Consider the following 15,208-nt stretch of genomic DNA (forward strand, 5'->3'; position numbering starts at 1 on the left):
CTAGTGAGTGTCCCATCCTCGATAGCGAAGTTCGGTCGTGTGTCGTATTTTATCGGAAGAACATCCGAGGTCGAGCAGATAGACTACATATAGGGCTAATCATGTGTTGACGTTATGGTGTTACTGCGATGCCGGAACGGAGTCACAGTCACATGCATGTCAACAAATGATTAGCACTATGTAGTCAATGAGGGTCAATAGAACAAGGATATTCTAGTACAATTATTCGGTAGATATTGGTGCACACAAAATAGCGATGATCCCGAGGACTGGTTAGAGAGTCTATGCCGGTGAGAGTTTCGCTAGTGAAAGTGAATCACATAATAACAGATAAAGACGATGGATTTTTAGTGACACCACGACTCGAGGTCGTGTTTTATTGAGAAGTGGCAGAGTCGCGATTCATTTCGTTTACAGTAAAAATGTACAGTCATAAAAGAACCACGTGGTTTGTTTTTTTAATGCTTCCTATAAAACAAGAATATGTTGGATGCTCCACCCTCATCCCTATATTTCGTTGGGAAAAATTTGACACCCCCGCTCGTGAAAAAAAAAGGTGTGCCCTCCCCAAACTAGGCTTGGTAACCTACGTTTCTGTTCGTTACATCTTGACGCTGCTGTCACTGTTTACCACCTATATCCTCGTTTTCCCGAAACTATCGTTAACAATTTGGGTTTATTTATGTATACATTGAGCAGACCTGTCATAGCATGATCATTGCACTTTTATAAACAATTGTTGACAAATATTGTACAGTACTAGTGTCAAATAGGTACAGCTCGTTGAGTAATAAATACAGACAATATATGGACACACAGGGCTGTATCACTAAATAAATGTATATGAAAATATATGACCGCTTTAATAGGCCTAGGGGTATTAAACGATATATTAACTTAATCAAAATCAAATAATTCTACTTTGAACATTTGACATTCTACTTTGGTAAATTATTGTTTTGTTTTACGTGACAAAATGCCCGTGATTGTAACTACTTAGGAATATGAGATAGCACACAAAATCTGGACAAACGAACACACACACACGCACGCAGGCACGAACAAACAAACAAACAAACAAAGACAGACAGACAGACAGACAGACACATTCCCACCACGCACACACTGTGTCTGTCTGTCTGTCTGTCTGTCTGTCTGTCTCTCTCTCTCTCTCTCTCTCTCTCTCTCTCTCTCTCTCTCTCTCTCTCTCTCTCTCTCTCTCTCTCTCTCTCTCTCATGAATGCCTCCTACTCCCTGTGGGTTGTGGTAAATAAGTCCCGTCCTTGTTCAGTTCCTACTTGCCAATCTTATTGACGAAGAAATCGCGTGTTTACGTTACAGGTTTAGTCTTACTACGAGGGCCTAATTGTAAGCGTGATTCAAACGTCAGACAAAAGCTACACTTTGTGACTGGTCAATGTCGTCATAACGTATTGTTGATGGTGGAGGTGGTCATGGTTATCTTTTAAATCGACATCCGTTAATCTTTGTTTTACGTATGTAGAAGTGCTTCTCATCCTATCTATTGTATGCAAATTAATTTCCCCGAACCCTGGTACATTCTGACGTCATACTGACACGGGGGAGACACTCCGAACCTTATTTTGTGTTATTTGTTTTCTATATAAATGGAACCGTAGTAAGGTAAGAAACTTAATTTACCCCTTAGTGCAACACTAAGAATGATGTCGGAGACCAAGATGTTGAAATTTGTCGTGGTTGCTTTAGTATTAGCCATTGCAGGGTCATCACCTATACCAGACCTAAAAGAACAGGTGAGTACTATAGTACAATAAAATACAACACGAGCGCGGACATATGCTGCCTCTGTCATTGATTTTTGGAAAACTAATCAAGGCATGGTAATGTACGTCTAGAAGAACGTCTGAGTCGTGGCATGAACTCCAAGTTGTTGGCGGCTGCCGCCGTGGCCGTTGTCGTCGCGTCGCGTAGCTGCTCAGCGCTACTTCTGCGGAGCGTCGATGCGGCTTACCCGATACTGCCACTCTTTGTTACCGTACTGTTCAAATTGTTGTTACTTCGTTGTGTTGCAACTGTTCCTGTCTTGTATGCAAAAAGTAGAGTTTTTCTTTTCTTGAACTCGTTGCTTTTTCGTTACTTGTTTGTTTACATTCGAATATTAATCAGTCACTAACTTGAAGGACAGAGCGATTATTGTGATCGCAGCGTAGATACTATTGAAATACTGAGTCGACACATTTATGTATACCATTCGACCTTTAACGCCGATCGATGTTACATAATCTCATAATATTATGTTAACGACCCTTCCGACGATTGACAGTATTATATGCAAAGCTGCGATTTGTAATCTTAGGCATCAAATTCTAAGTCCTTATGGAATAAACCACAGACAAGGGAAAAGTGACTTTTCCTTGTCTGTGGTGAATAAACGTAGAAGACACTTGTTGGAATCAATTCCCGCCCTAGTTTCATACTTTGGCAAAGTGCAAAATCCAAACACACATTTATTAGCAGCGTTGTCAAAGCGTCGAGTATCAAAATTCTGTTAGTTCTTAATGTTATTGTTACATAGATTGTCATTGACAGTGTCAACCTAAAGAGTTTAGCTGTATTCAGTAACAAACTTTGAACCATCGAAAAGACTTTGCTCAGAGGAATTCACAACTTGTTGGAAATAAACCTAGCTTCCTGTCACTCAAATCGAATCATGGCAGAGCATATATACAGCCTTGTGTAGTGCAGTCAGATTATTTTTTAATGTAATGCGCTTTATAAGGATTAAACTTTATGATTATGATTATGATGATATAAATCATACACAGACATGTCATCTCAAAAGTTGTTTTCAGAATCATGAGTTTTGAGTAAACCTTCAGTCATTACGATTTTTTAAATTTCTAGTCGACGATTTCTGCAAGTTTGGATGACCATAAATTTGTAGCTGTGGTCGGGGAATTTCCACTACGTGTCGGCACGTACACGATGTTGGGCAATCTGATAAAAATCCGGGGTCTACTGGTTTTTTGTCCCATTGCATTACTGTATTTTTGTTTACACCGCCGCTTGAGTCTTGTAATTTTAATCCTTGCAATGTTTCCTATACTATACGTAATATTTACATATAGTATTAGTCTATATGTTTTCGTCTTGGACGCTTCCCTGGATGGACATTTCAAGCATAGATCAAACAAATGTAGCTGCTGCAGATATTAATCAGCTAGTGTACACTGTGTATAAGTTCAGTCACTGATTAAAGTCTGGCTGGTTTGGGGTTATGTCTGATGATCGATGTCATGAGATAAGAAACCAAAAAAAGGTAAATGCTCCTACGTGACGTTATGTGAATCTTGCATTGTGTTCATTTCAACTATATACAAATAACTTTATTTTGTAACTGGAGCGTGATGAAAAGGAACCGGGTGTAATCTGATTAAAATCTGATGTTGTGAATTCCGGCTCGATTGTTTTATTTACCTCAATTTCCTTCGCATATTGTCGATGTTGTGTTGGGGGGTGGGGGTGGGGGAGTTGAGGGCTTCCATAAAACCTCCCTCTTACGAGTAACCCGTTTACGGTGCTGTAAACAGACTATCTCACGGGATGTAATCAAATGAAACGACCATCAAATACCATAAGACAGCCAACCACAGTCCGACAAACCATCTTACGACAATGTGTATGGACTTATCCATGGCATCCCATCCATTAATTTGACCATAGATCCTGCACGATATGATTTGACACAAAAAATGATACTCGAAAAAGACGTACATATTCGATATTTGGTGTCCAGTCAAACTGTAGATGATAAAGACGGGGGGGGGGGTGAAGAGAAGTTAAGGTGATGGAAGTTTCACTCACACGAATAACTTAACAAGACGTTGCGACAACTTTACTTTCTCTAAATCCGGACTGTCTGTCCACAAGTTCATACGTTATTTGCATTTAGAATTACAACTCCTGCGATATGGATTTGGTAAAACAATTGCAAATACATAGCTGTTAACTGATGCTGTGAGGAAAATGTAGGAATATAATTTTTTTAGGGATGGTACAGTAATGAGAGAATACAACGACCTTCTTCTTCTTCCGCCCAAATAGTCATGTAATTACACCATTTATTAAATCAGGGGTCACCAATAATTACATTAAAATTTCCCGATCAACAAATTTTCTATCTCCAGACTTCCGATTTATTCAATTTTAATTGTTGTAGGTTAGGTACATTTGTTATCAAAATTCGATATTTAATTAACTTTATGTCAATTTGAGTAATTTCATGGTAATTATATTAACTCTAAATGTTTCTATCAGATTCAGAGTTCCGATTTATTCAATTTTAATTACTGTAGGTTACGGTACATCTCTCAGATTTAATTAAGTTTAATTTATTTCAAATTGTGTACATTTCCGTAATTACGAATATTACAATTGAGTCTTCGACACAAGTCATTGAACATGTGTTTATAAGTAATTACATTTAGTTGTCTCAAAATTAGGCAAACTTGCCCAGTCAGCCGCCCCCCCCCCCCCCCCCCGTTCAACTGTTGTCTGAAGGTCCTGTGACGTCGACTGTGCCGCAAAGAGGTCTGGGAGGTTTTACAACGATGGTGTCGCAAAGGGGTCTGGGGTTCGCGACTTTGAGTAATCCATGGATTACAAGAAAATTACAAGAAAAATAGACTCCAACGGACATCATTTTTTTCACCTCACAGCTCAACAAGTTTTCTGTTTCTTTCAAACTTCCCTGTTCGCACATTTGATATGAGGACCCAACCATGATTGCAATCAACATGAGTGTAAATTGAAGCGTAGCAACTAGAAGGAATGTTGTGATTGGACAGTCTAACTACTTAGTACGTTTAGTAGAAAAGCTTTGATGGGACAGTCTTGCTTCTCAGTAGCTAAAAGAAAAGAACTATGTATTTTGGAGGAAATCATGGCATAATCCCGTCACGTGACTCGAGCTCTACGGCCACCAAGTCAGTGTATGGAATTATGGCTATATGGACATTCAATAGTTGTTTAGTGAAGTGCAATTCGAATTCTCATGTAGTTTTCTACACTCTTAAAGGCCAATGTTTCAATACGAGGTTTTCCGTAATGAGAATATTCAAGTTTTGTCTTATCATCGCAGCAATTTCTGTAAGAATATAGGGGTTTCACAGAATAGATTCTTCAAGACAACTAGTGTTTACACCTCAGTCTAAATAATCTTGTTATATGTCAAAGATGAAGTGGCACAATAGAATCCATTGTTTTCGAAGAGACAAATACCCACAAAACCTTCCAGTCGATTAAATTACCCTCAGTGAACAATTCTACGAAAGATCACCTAAAAATCTGGTACTCTTCTAGCGTGACCTGGTAGATGCATTCAATAGCGTAATAGTGTTCTGTTGTTGTTAGCACTTGCGAAGGTATATTCAAAGTATCAAATTAATTTGTTTGTTTTGTGTGTGTGTGTGTGTGTGTGTGTGTGTGTGTGTGTGTGTGTGTGTGTGTGTGTGTGTGTGTGTCAAAACTTACGAATTAAACGGATAGGCGCATGTGCACAGTTCAATGAAATGACACATTGTCTGGCGATTATTGCATTTTTGGGAAGTGAGACATAATATTCGGGCTATATATTAGCTACGCGGGAGTGTCTCACTCATCATTGTCGAAGACCTGAGCGAATAATTCTACGAAAATTCACCTAAAAAATCTGGTACTTTTTGCTTATTTTGTTTAGGAAATTCACCGTGAAGAACGCGATGTTGACGATCCATACGGTGACATTGATGAACCAATCATCGCTATCTGGCCAGATTTGGTAAGAGAATAATTCTAAATTTCCTTTCATGTTGGCAAAAAAAACGTCTCGTTAATTTGTTTTAGATAAAACTTTCTAACTTTACAAAGCTCAAAACGTGAAATAATAGAATTCATATCTCCTAACATGTATATAATTATGGATTGATGATTCTGAATGTTGATATTAATATTAAAGATACAGTTATCATACCTCGGTGTTTAATTCCTAACTTTCAAGTTTTACTATATCATAATGAATGCTAAAATAATTCTTATTTTGTATGTTTCAGCCAACTGATACGAGAATACCACAGTTTGACGGTAATAACAAAATATAATGATTACTGACATATTTTTTTCGACATATTTTGTGCCACTATCAAGTACATATTTACTCATGTAATCGCTTGCAATGGTTGGACGTGACGTGACGTGACGTGACGTGGCGTGACATGACGTGACGTCACGATGTGATATGATGTGATGTGATCTGGTGTGATGTGATGTGATGTACATGTCTGCATCTAACATCCTGTTCTAGTTCATAATGGTTAACTGGATATTACTCTCCAATATTTTTCGTCGCTAAACAAAGTAAAATAGAGCTCGAGGTGACCTAGGGGGCCTTGTCACTACAAATCTCTGGAAAGATTTCCGTGGAACTTCAAACATACTCTCATATTAATCTGAGAAGTAACATTCGTTAAGTTCGTGTCAAGTATGGCAGTTGTAGATTGTGATTTTTAAATGTACATTTTTTTTTCAAGTTTAGTGTTCTTTTTGTTTTAAAGCTCAGACGAAATTTGGTGAAGATGAAGAAGACGCTATGAAGTACATCCTTCTAGAAAACGAAAACATCGCCACACGTGAGATTATGACATTCATTCAATTCTTTTGTTCGTTCGTTTGTCTTGGCATTTATGGAGACTTTTACATTTTATTGTATCAATTACTTCGCAATGGTAGAAGGAACAGTCCTGGTTCGGTAAATTGTTGATGTATCAGATATTATGCGGTTTGATATCATACAATATCACATGATACGAGGCATTATGATTGTAATCATTATTTGATGAAATATGATGTGGTGTGGTGTGGTGTGGTGTGGTGTGATGTGGTGTGATGTGATGTGATGCGATGCGATGTGATGTGATGTGCTGTGATGTCATGATGATGTGACATGATGTGGTGCGGTGAGATGTGGTGTTGTTTATGTGATGTGATGTAAAGTGATGTGATGTGATGTTATGAAGTGTGCTGTGTTGTGCTGTAGTGTGATGTAGGGTGGTGCGATGTGATGTGGGGCGAAGTGATGCGTCGTATGTGATGTAAAGCGATAGTATGTGATGACAGAATACTGTGAAATATGACATTTTTAATCTTCTTTCTTTCGATTTTTGAACAGGAGAAAATGGTTTCTTTGAGGGTGATATCTTCATCGGCCCAATGGTGAGTTACAAGTCTTACAGCATACACATGACATTGTGCTATCACCACAAAAGCACCTAATATTGACTCTCTACAGTTGTTTTAAAAAGTGGAAGTTGAACTTTCAAGTGCATCATTCTAATTTATAATGACAAGTAAAACGATGCCCTATCGATATCAAATGACTAAACTAATAGTAATCCGAGACCACATTATTCTGAATTGTATTATAATTATCGATCGATGTAATTTATATAGAATTGAAAGTGATTAACGACTGAATAATAATAATAACAGGAAATAGTGAAATTGGTCACTTTTCCCACTGATAATTCATACAATTTCACTGATTTGGCTGTTTTTAGAGTACACACACACCCACGCCCACCCACATACATGCACCCGCCCACCCACCCAACACATACACACGCTGCATGGATAACTGTATGTCATCTTAGACATCTTAGTTTGTACCTCATTCACTTTACATTGGTCGTTAAAATCTGTTTTGGACCAAAACTTTGTGAAATTGTTTTCTGTTAAAAAAAATATTGTAGTGATGACAACGTCACGATTTCAAATTAACGTTTGGACTGTAACAACGATAAGTGTCATATTATTCTTTACATGGATAATTATAGTAAGGTTGTTTGAAGTTTAGAAACACATGGTCGTGGAAAACAGAAATGATAATGGTACATTTTTTTAAATCGAAAAATGTTAAGGCTGTGGTTGTGAAGTTAGAGATTATTCCTTAAATTATACCGGTACGTTTCTTTCTTGAAATACGGGTGACTAAACGCTGACGTCATCAGTATTTTCTTACTGAATAAAGACATAATCATGGCATATCTGAGCAGGCTTATTTGAAAAAAATGGTGAATATAAGGGCTATATTCTAACGATTTGATAGTAATTGGTTACCCTGACTCTCACTGCTGAGGGCGCCATTACGAGACCTCAAGGTGATACTAATGATTTTACGATTTTTGAGTATCCTAAAACCAATTTACGTAGAAACGAGTTCTCGTGACGTGAAAGTACCAGGTATAATTTTAAAGTTCGAACATGTACATCTTGGTTTGAACGTGGTATAAAGGTTGATATATCCATATATTATATAAATATATATTACTGTATATAATATTAATTCAAGTTTCTTTCTTAAACTATCAAAAGTAAATTTTCTTTTAAAAAATATCACCTAGGAGACAAGTAGATTTTGAATACACTTTTAACTTATTTGTTTCACAGATCCCACGAAATGCTATTTCCGGCATGAACAAGAAATGGCCAAATGCTCGCGTGCCATATCAAATCTACGGATTCGGTAAGTTCACTAAACTTGAGGGAACTTTTAACAACATTTCACCCATTGTCTTATTCATTAATTAATTAATTAATTAATTAATTAGTCAATTAATTAACCATCTTCAGTTCATCTTCATATTCCGATTTCTATTCACTACATAGCGTATTGGCTATACGACTACAATAGCATTTCGTATTCGCAATTGAGGATATCCATTGCATTGTGTATTCAAATATATTTCTATGTCTTGTACAATCAGATTTATGCAAATATATTTTACCGACCGAAATTGTCTTCATTCGGCAGATAGCGGCGCTGTTGCTCGTATTCAAGCCGCCATTAACGAATACCATACGCATACTTGCATGAGATGGGTGACAAGAACCAATGAGAGGGATTATGTAAGATTTGTTCCGAAATCAGGGTAAGTTTTACATCCTTGTTGTCAAAAATGTATTTGTAATATTTTCTGTACTCCAAGCGCCTTACAATATTACCCCCTGGTACGGACCTAAAACGGCACAGCGACCATTTTATACTTTCTCAACTCCCTAGCCCGGGGGGGGGGGGGTGATACATTTCATTGAAGACTTTCTAAGCGCATAGTATGAAGTATTCACCTTACAACTCATAGCTCACCTTCTCAGAAGGATTTTTTGTTTTTGACATATGTATATATTTCTATTGTGAAGGTCTCTCCTAAGTGTCTACGTCACCGTATCCATGCGCTATTGTCGTCGACCATCACTTCAACGACTATTTTATGTTTAGTCGAATTATTCTATTTAGTTACAGTCCTATCACGTGACAGTGGGACTGTGTTTTTACAAATTAAAATAGGAATTGCATTCAATATGATGATATTACTATCTGAATAAATCACACTGATTGGTTAAAACGAATTTCTTTACCAGGTGTTGGTCAGCTGTTGGGCGAACAGGTGGCATGCAGGAATTGTCAGTTGGCGGCTCATGTAACTGGTCACGTGGTACTATAATGCATGAAATGATGCACGCTGCTGGCTTCCATCATGAACAGACGAGACAGGATAGAGATAGTTACGTCACCATCTACTGGCAAAACATTCAGCGAGGTACGTACTCCAACAAAGTGTTTCCTGAAACAATTTCATGAATTCGAAGTCATGGGACATCATATATGTTCAGTATGGCTTCTCTGCCCTATTTAACTACATCGGACAGTTGATTTTTTGAAGTTTTTATACGAATTTTGATTGAATTTGTTGGAAGCAATTTTTGCAAATTTTGAATACTTCTTGCAAATTGGGTCACTCATGACAAGATCACTGAACCCAATCAAAAATCCAACAGACAAACGTCTGGCTGGACGTTGGGGGCGTGATAATGTAATTCGTTGACAAGCCAATGATCTATGAGCGAGTGTCATATCGATAAATTGTTCCAAAAAATAATTATTACACGTTGATAATATTTTATGTGATTGGTTACAGGAATGGAATACAATTTCCAGAAGTATGCCCTTGACCCACAGGGAACTCAGTACGATTATTATTCTATCATGCATTACCCTAGAAATGCATTCTCTAACAATGGTCGGGATACAATTGTTCCAAGGCAGAGCGTCCAAATCGGAAACCGAAACTCCTTCAGTCAAACTGATATTCAAGAACTCAACAAACTATACAGCTGCAGTAAGTTACAGAAATAAGATGATTGTAACGAAAGTCTCGTTTGAAAGAAATTACCCGTTTCACATGCATACAAATAAACATTCAAACCGATTGTGTTAAACTGTAGTCTAAAAGATACGATGTGTAGCACCACGTTGTCGGCTAATCACTCCATTTTCCGCCCTAGCCTGTGTCTACGTCTGTCAGACAAGGCTCAGGAACAACAAGGCACATCCTACAGTCTACTAAACGGTTTTTCAACAACAACAACAACAACAACAACAACAACAACAACAAAAGACTATTATATGACAGAAATGTATATTTTTCATGAGACCTAAGACGAAAACACACACACACTCACACACACACACACAAACAAACACACACACACAAACAAACAAACAAAGAAAAAAAAACACACACACACATACATACATACAGACATACATACATACATACATACATACATACATACATACATACATACATACATACATACATACATACATACATACATACAAACAAACAAACACACAAACACAAACACAAACACAAACACAAACACAAACACAAACACAAACACAAACCAAGAGTGTGCTAAGCAGTTGTGAGATTCCTAGGTAGCTAGTTTTAGCTACAAGAAATGCCCTATGAAACTTCAACAAGAAAATTAACTGTAGCACTGGCCAAAGGTGTTCGGGACGTTGCTATATCATCGGAGAACTTCGTGAACGAGGCTTCGTAGCTCACACTTTCGGCGCCTTACTTGCGTTGTTCTCGATGATATAGCACCTGTGGCACCGACTGCTACCGACTGTTAAAGAAGAAATTAACATGTTACACTTCGGAGTCTCTTTTTTTCCAATAGCGCACTGTAGAGGGACAACATTTAGTATTTGTTTTAAATAAACCAAATATGATATATATTACCCTAGCCGGTTTCTTCAAAGTAAAACAAGCTGAGGGCGACAAGTTAAAATATAGTTTGGGATGCAAAATTTACATAATCTTTGTAAGAAATCATTATAGCTATTGTAAGCATAGCCTTTTCTTTTGTGTTTCAGGTGGTACTGGTACAGGTACTGGTGGAAATGGAGGTATGTATTAAAGATGCACTAGTTGTAACTGGAGTAATTCTTTATCAGACAATCAATTAACAAAACATTCACCGGATATTGTTGTAAGACATTATACATGTTGATCAGGGGTTGTTGTGTCCAGAAGTTGTACAGCAACAGGTATTGAACACACGGAACATTCATACAGCCTGGTTTGTTTGTTTGGTGTAAACTGACTCTACGAGAGGAGAACTATTTCTATAGAGTCACTTACATTCTGTCGGGGGATTCTGATAGCTACAGACGATTCCCGGGTAGTTCATTTTAATTACATCGGTAAAATTCTATCTTTAAAGGGTCATTATTTTTACAGTGGTATAATATAATTTTACATATTATACAAGAAGACAAGTATATATCAGCTAATGGATAATTATTTTACGGAGCCTTGTATGAAATAGTCCGTTGTCCTTTTTTGCACGACTGCTGCATCGTGATTGGTCAAAATATGACCAAGCCTTCATGTGCCCTGATATTGAATATTAGTTATTACTACCATACCCTGGGATCGGAGCGATTCAAATTGAATATAAAACTCCTAACTTGGCTCCCGGGTAGATGTTGTCATCATGCAAGTACTACATACTTTGACTCTATTCTGAAATGTTGTATATAGTATACTCGGCCAATCGGAAAGACGCAGACACCATCTTGACTAATCTTCTCTATCTTATGCTATATAGATTGCCAAGATAAACACGGAAGTTGTTCGACCTGGGCTAGTGCTCATTGTAACAGCAACCAATACAAAGTATGGATGGCAGAGAATTGTAAGAAGAGTTGTAATAAATGTGATGATGACGATGAAGGTAGGGTAACTAGTTTATTGTCAATACTGTCAATTTCAAGTCTGTTCTGCGCCTTGTTCAAAATAAACCAGTTGTATTTGGTATTGCACAGCAACTAGATAGACGAACGTAGCTCATGGATTATTATTTTGGCTTACAGATAATATGCACACGTATGTAGCTATGTGACACTGTCTATGTATGTATGTATGTATGTATGTATGTATGTATGTATGTATGCATGTGTGTGTGTGTGTGTGTGTGTATGTATGTATGTATGTATGTATGTATGTATGTATGTATGTATGTATGTATGTCGTTCCAGTGTATGTGTTTGTCATTCAAGTAATCTAAATTTCTACACTTTTTACATGTCCTTACAGATGGTGGTGGCGGCAATGGAAGTAAGTAAGCGTTCAATGAGAGAACAAAATGATTAATTTAGATAAAAAGTACAGGAAAAGAAAACGAAACAATCACATATCAAAATTAGAATTAGAATTTGAATTAGAATTAGTTACCCAGACTCTATGACGTATGAGTTTACATATTCAATAATTCTGAAAGTAAATTTTGATCGCTCTTTTGTGACTTACTATTACATCAACGTTAACTTGGTGACAAACACGTTGCCGACCTTCAGAAACCAGTAGCAATAAGGATCAAACGATAAAATGCAAAAGGAAACGTTCAATCCGCCATCTTGAATAGTGCATTGTGGGAATTGATAATCACGACTCAGTCGAGTCTCGGAAACCCAGACTCTCACCGCTGGGGGCTCTACTACGAGACAACCCAGCTTTAGCACATATTATAAACAAAACGGTCAGGTTTTTAGTGTTACACACAAATAGTGTATACCCAACCCTTTTGGAGTAGTACACTGTTGATTTTCTCTCTTTCAGACTGTGTTGATAATCACAACAACTGTGGTCCTTGGGCCGAAAGTGGAGAATGTGAAAAGAACCCTGACTGGATGTTACCAAATTGTAAGAAAAGTTGTGACCAGTGTGGTGGCGGACAGAGTAAGTACATGACAGTCTTCAAAATTAAATATGATATCAAACGACCACTATCTTTTGTACCAGTGTGGCCGATATTCAAAACGACAAAATAGAAAGAAAAAAATTATAGATTACTTTCTTTGAATTTAGGTAAACTGGCAACGGCTGCGCGTGTGTGTAGGGGGGGGGGCTGTTAAATGCACGATCAAGATGTTTTATTATAATTTGTTTATGAAGTAAAATGTGTCATGTTTGTCAGTCACCATTTTCGAACCAACAATCTCTGCCCAGTCTGTATTGTTGCGTTTTTATTAAAATATTCAAAACAAAAACAAAATAGCGGAAAAACGACGTCGTCAGAACAGGTGTCTTTCCCTCCAAATCTTTTCACCATAGTCTTGCTTTTCACTTTCTTTACTTTTTTAAACGAACCAATGTTAGTTCTAAAATCATTAAGAACAGTACCCGGATGTTCTATGGACTACTTTATCTGAAATTTTCTTCAAACTTTAAAGTTGTTGTAAGAAAGTTTGTTTCTTTAATAATAACAGCAACTTGGGGGTTCACGGTCGTGTTTTCAGGGATATCGACAATTCTTTATTTGTCCATAGCGTTTACAATGTATTTGGGGGCCATATTGGATCCGCACCACAAGACAATAGCTAACTGGTGAGACATTTTGAACAATTGCTATAAAATATACAAAAATATATTCTATAAAAATGAATAGTAATATAAAAATGACGAGCATACATAGCGAGTGTTTCAAGTGAATATCAATTTTAATTTTTTTTCTTTTAATTCCCAACAGACTGCAAAGACAAGAATACCAACTGCCAATGGTGGAGTGGGCAAGGTTTCTGTCAGGGAACACACGCTTCGTACATGAGTAATAATTGCCCTAAGAGCTGCAACTCGTGTGGCAACAGTGCCTACAGTGAGAGTAAGTATAAAGAGACACTTGTAGAAAGATTGGTGAATACTTACAGCAGGATTTGTAAGTGTACTCGGTCGGTAGTAAACAGATAAATAAAGGGGGAAAAAAACAGTTTCATGAAATGACGTTGGAATAATTTACGTCCCAGACTGCATGAAGTACCCTTTTATGAAGTCCTTTAGTGCTATTCTAGACTGTAAAATACATCATGTCGCTCTGTTCTCACCGGCCTCCTGATGAGGGGTTAACTGATGTGTGAGGCATTTCATGGCGTTCCTTAAAGAGTAGTGCTATGCCTTTTTCTTAATAAATCTAAGCCTATATCTCACAATAAGGTTGTAAGTATAAGTGAAGTAGAATTTTCTCAAACTGTTTGTGTTTCTAATTTTCCATGTTATGTTATGCAATAACGTTTAAGGTCCCAGTGCATGCGTCTGACTATTTTTTTTAAAAAAAGACGAATTTCGTTTCTTTTTTTCAGCAGATAATATAACATTCAATATCAGAAAATAGTGGTCTGTGTTCATATGTATACAGTAAATGTAAGTCACGCGTCGTTCACTCGTTGTGCGGCGACAGTCTCAGAGCGTCACCAGCGACTACGTCGACGTCACTGTCATACACCTTGGCGGGAAATCACTCAATAGTCGTTATTATAATCCATGTTTTTTCATCTCTTATAGGTTGTAATGATTACAATACGTATTGTAATAGTTGGTCACAAAGTGGAGAGTGTAGCAAAAATCCTTTGTATATGATGGACTACTGCCGCAGGAGTTGTGGATGGTGTTAGTTATTACCTTTGCTTGACTTTCATATTTGTTTGGTGGTTTTTTTTCAACTTTTTTTTTAAATCCTCCTTTTCTGGTGAAATAAAAATTTTCTTGCAATACAATAATCTTAAATTGCTTGTTGGGTGATTATTGAATGTAAATCGGTGTAAAAACATATATTTTTATATTTGTGTAAAAAACATGGCCGCCAATTCACAAATAATATTTCAATTCATCAAACGACTACATGGTCTATATCCTCCGGTTTTTCGACGATATTAAATTTTTTTTCTTGAATTACGGTACCCCTTTAAATACCATGTTGCCCCTGACAACCGACTTATGTGACTTAGTTTGAATTCCGAAGTGGAGAGTGGTATGATGATCTGTGATGAAGTCATCACAACAAAGCT

General features: G+C 37.2%; 1 protein-coding gene across 1 annotated transcript; it reads left to right on the forward strand.

Annotated features, from left to right (window-relative positions):
• The first annotated feature begins 1,670 nt into the window (after positions 1–1,670).
• LOC144437746 (zinc metalloproteinase nas-4-like) lies at positions 1,671–14,905 on the forward strand. Its single transcript, XM_078126759.1, has 15 exons — positions 1,671–1,775; positions 5,720–5,800; positions 6,072–6,102; positions 6,573–6,647; positions 7,187–7,230; positions 8,464–8,539; positions 8,828–8,945; positions 9,436–9,614; positions 9,993–10,193; positions 11,240–11,272; positions 11,977–12,102; positions 12,465–12,485; positions 12,987–13,106; positions 13,897–14,028; positions 14,706–14,905. Exons 1-15 carry the CDS (start codon positions 1,683–1,685, stop codon positions 14,813–14,815), a joined length of 1,440 nt encoding a protein of 479 aa, XP_077982885.1. The 5' UTR covers positions 1,671–1,682; the 3' UTR covers positions 14,816–14,905.
• Positions 14,906–15,208: the final 303 nt, after the last annotated feature.

The sequence above is a fragment of the Glandiceps talaboti genome, chromosome 7, assembly GCF_964340395.1.
Source record: "Glandiceps talaboti chromosome 7, keGlaTala1.1, whole genome shotgun sequence".
Lineage (NCBI taxonomy): Eukaryota > Metazoa > Hemichordata > Enteropneusta > Spengelidae > Glandiceps > Glandiceps talaboti.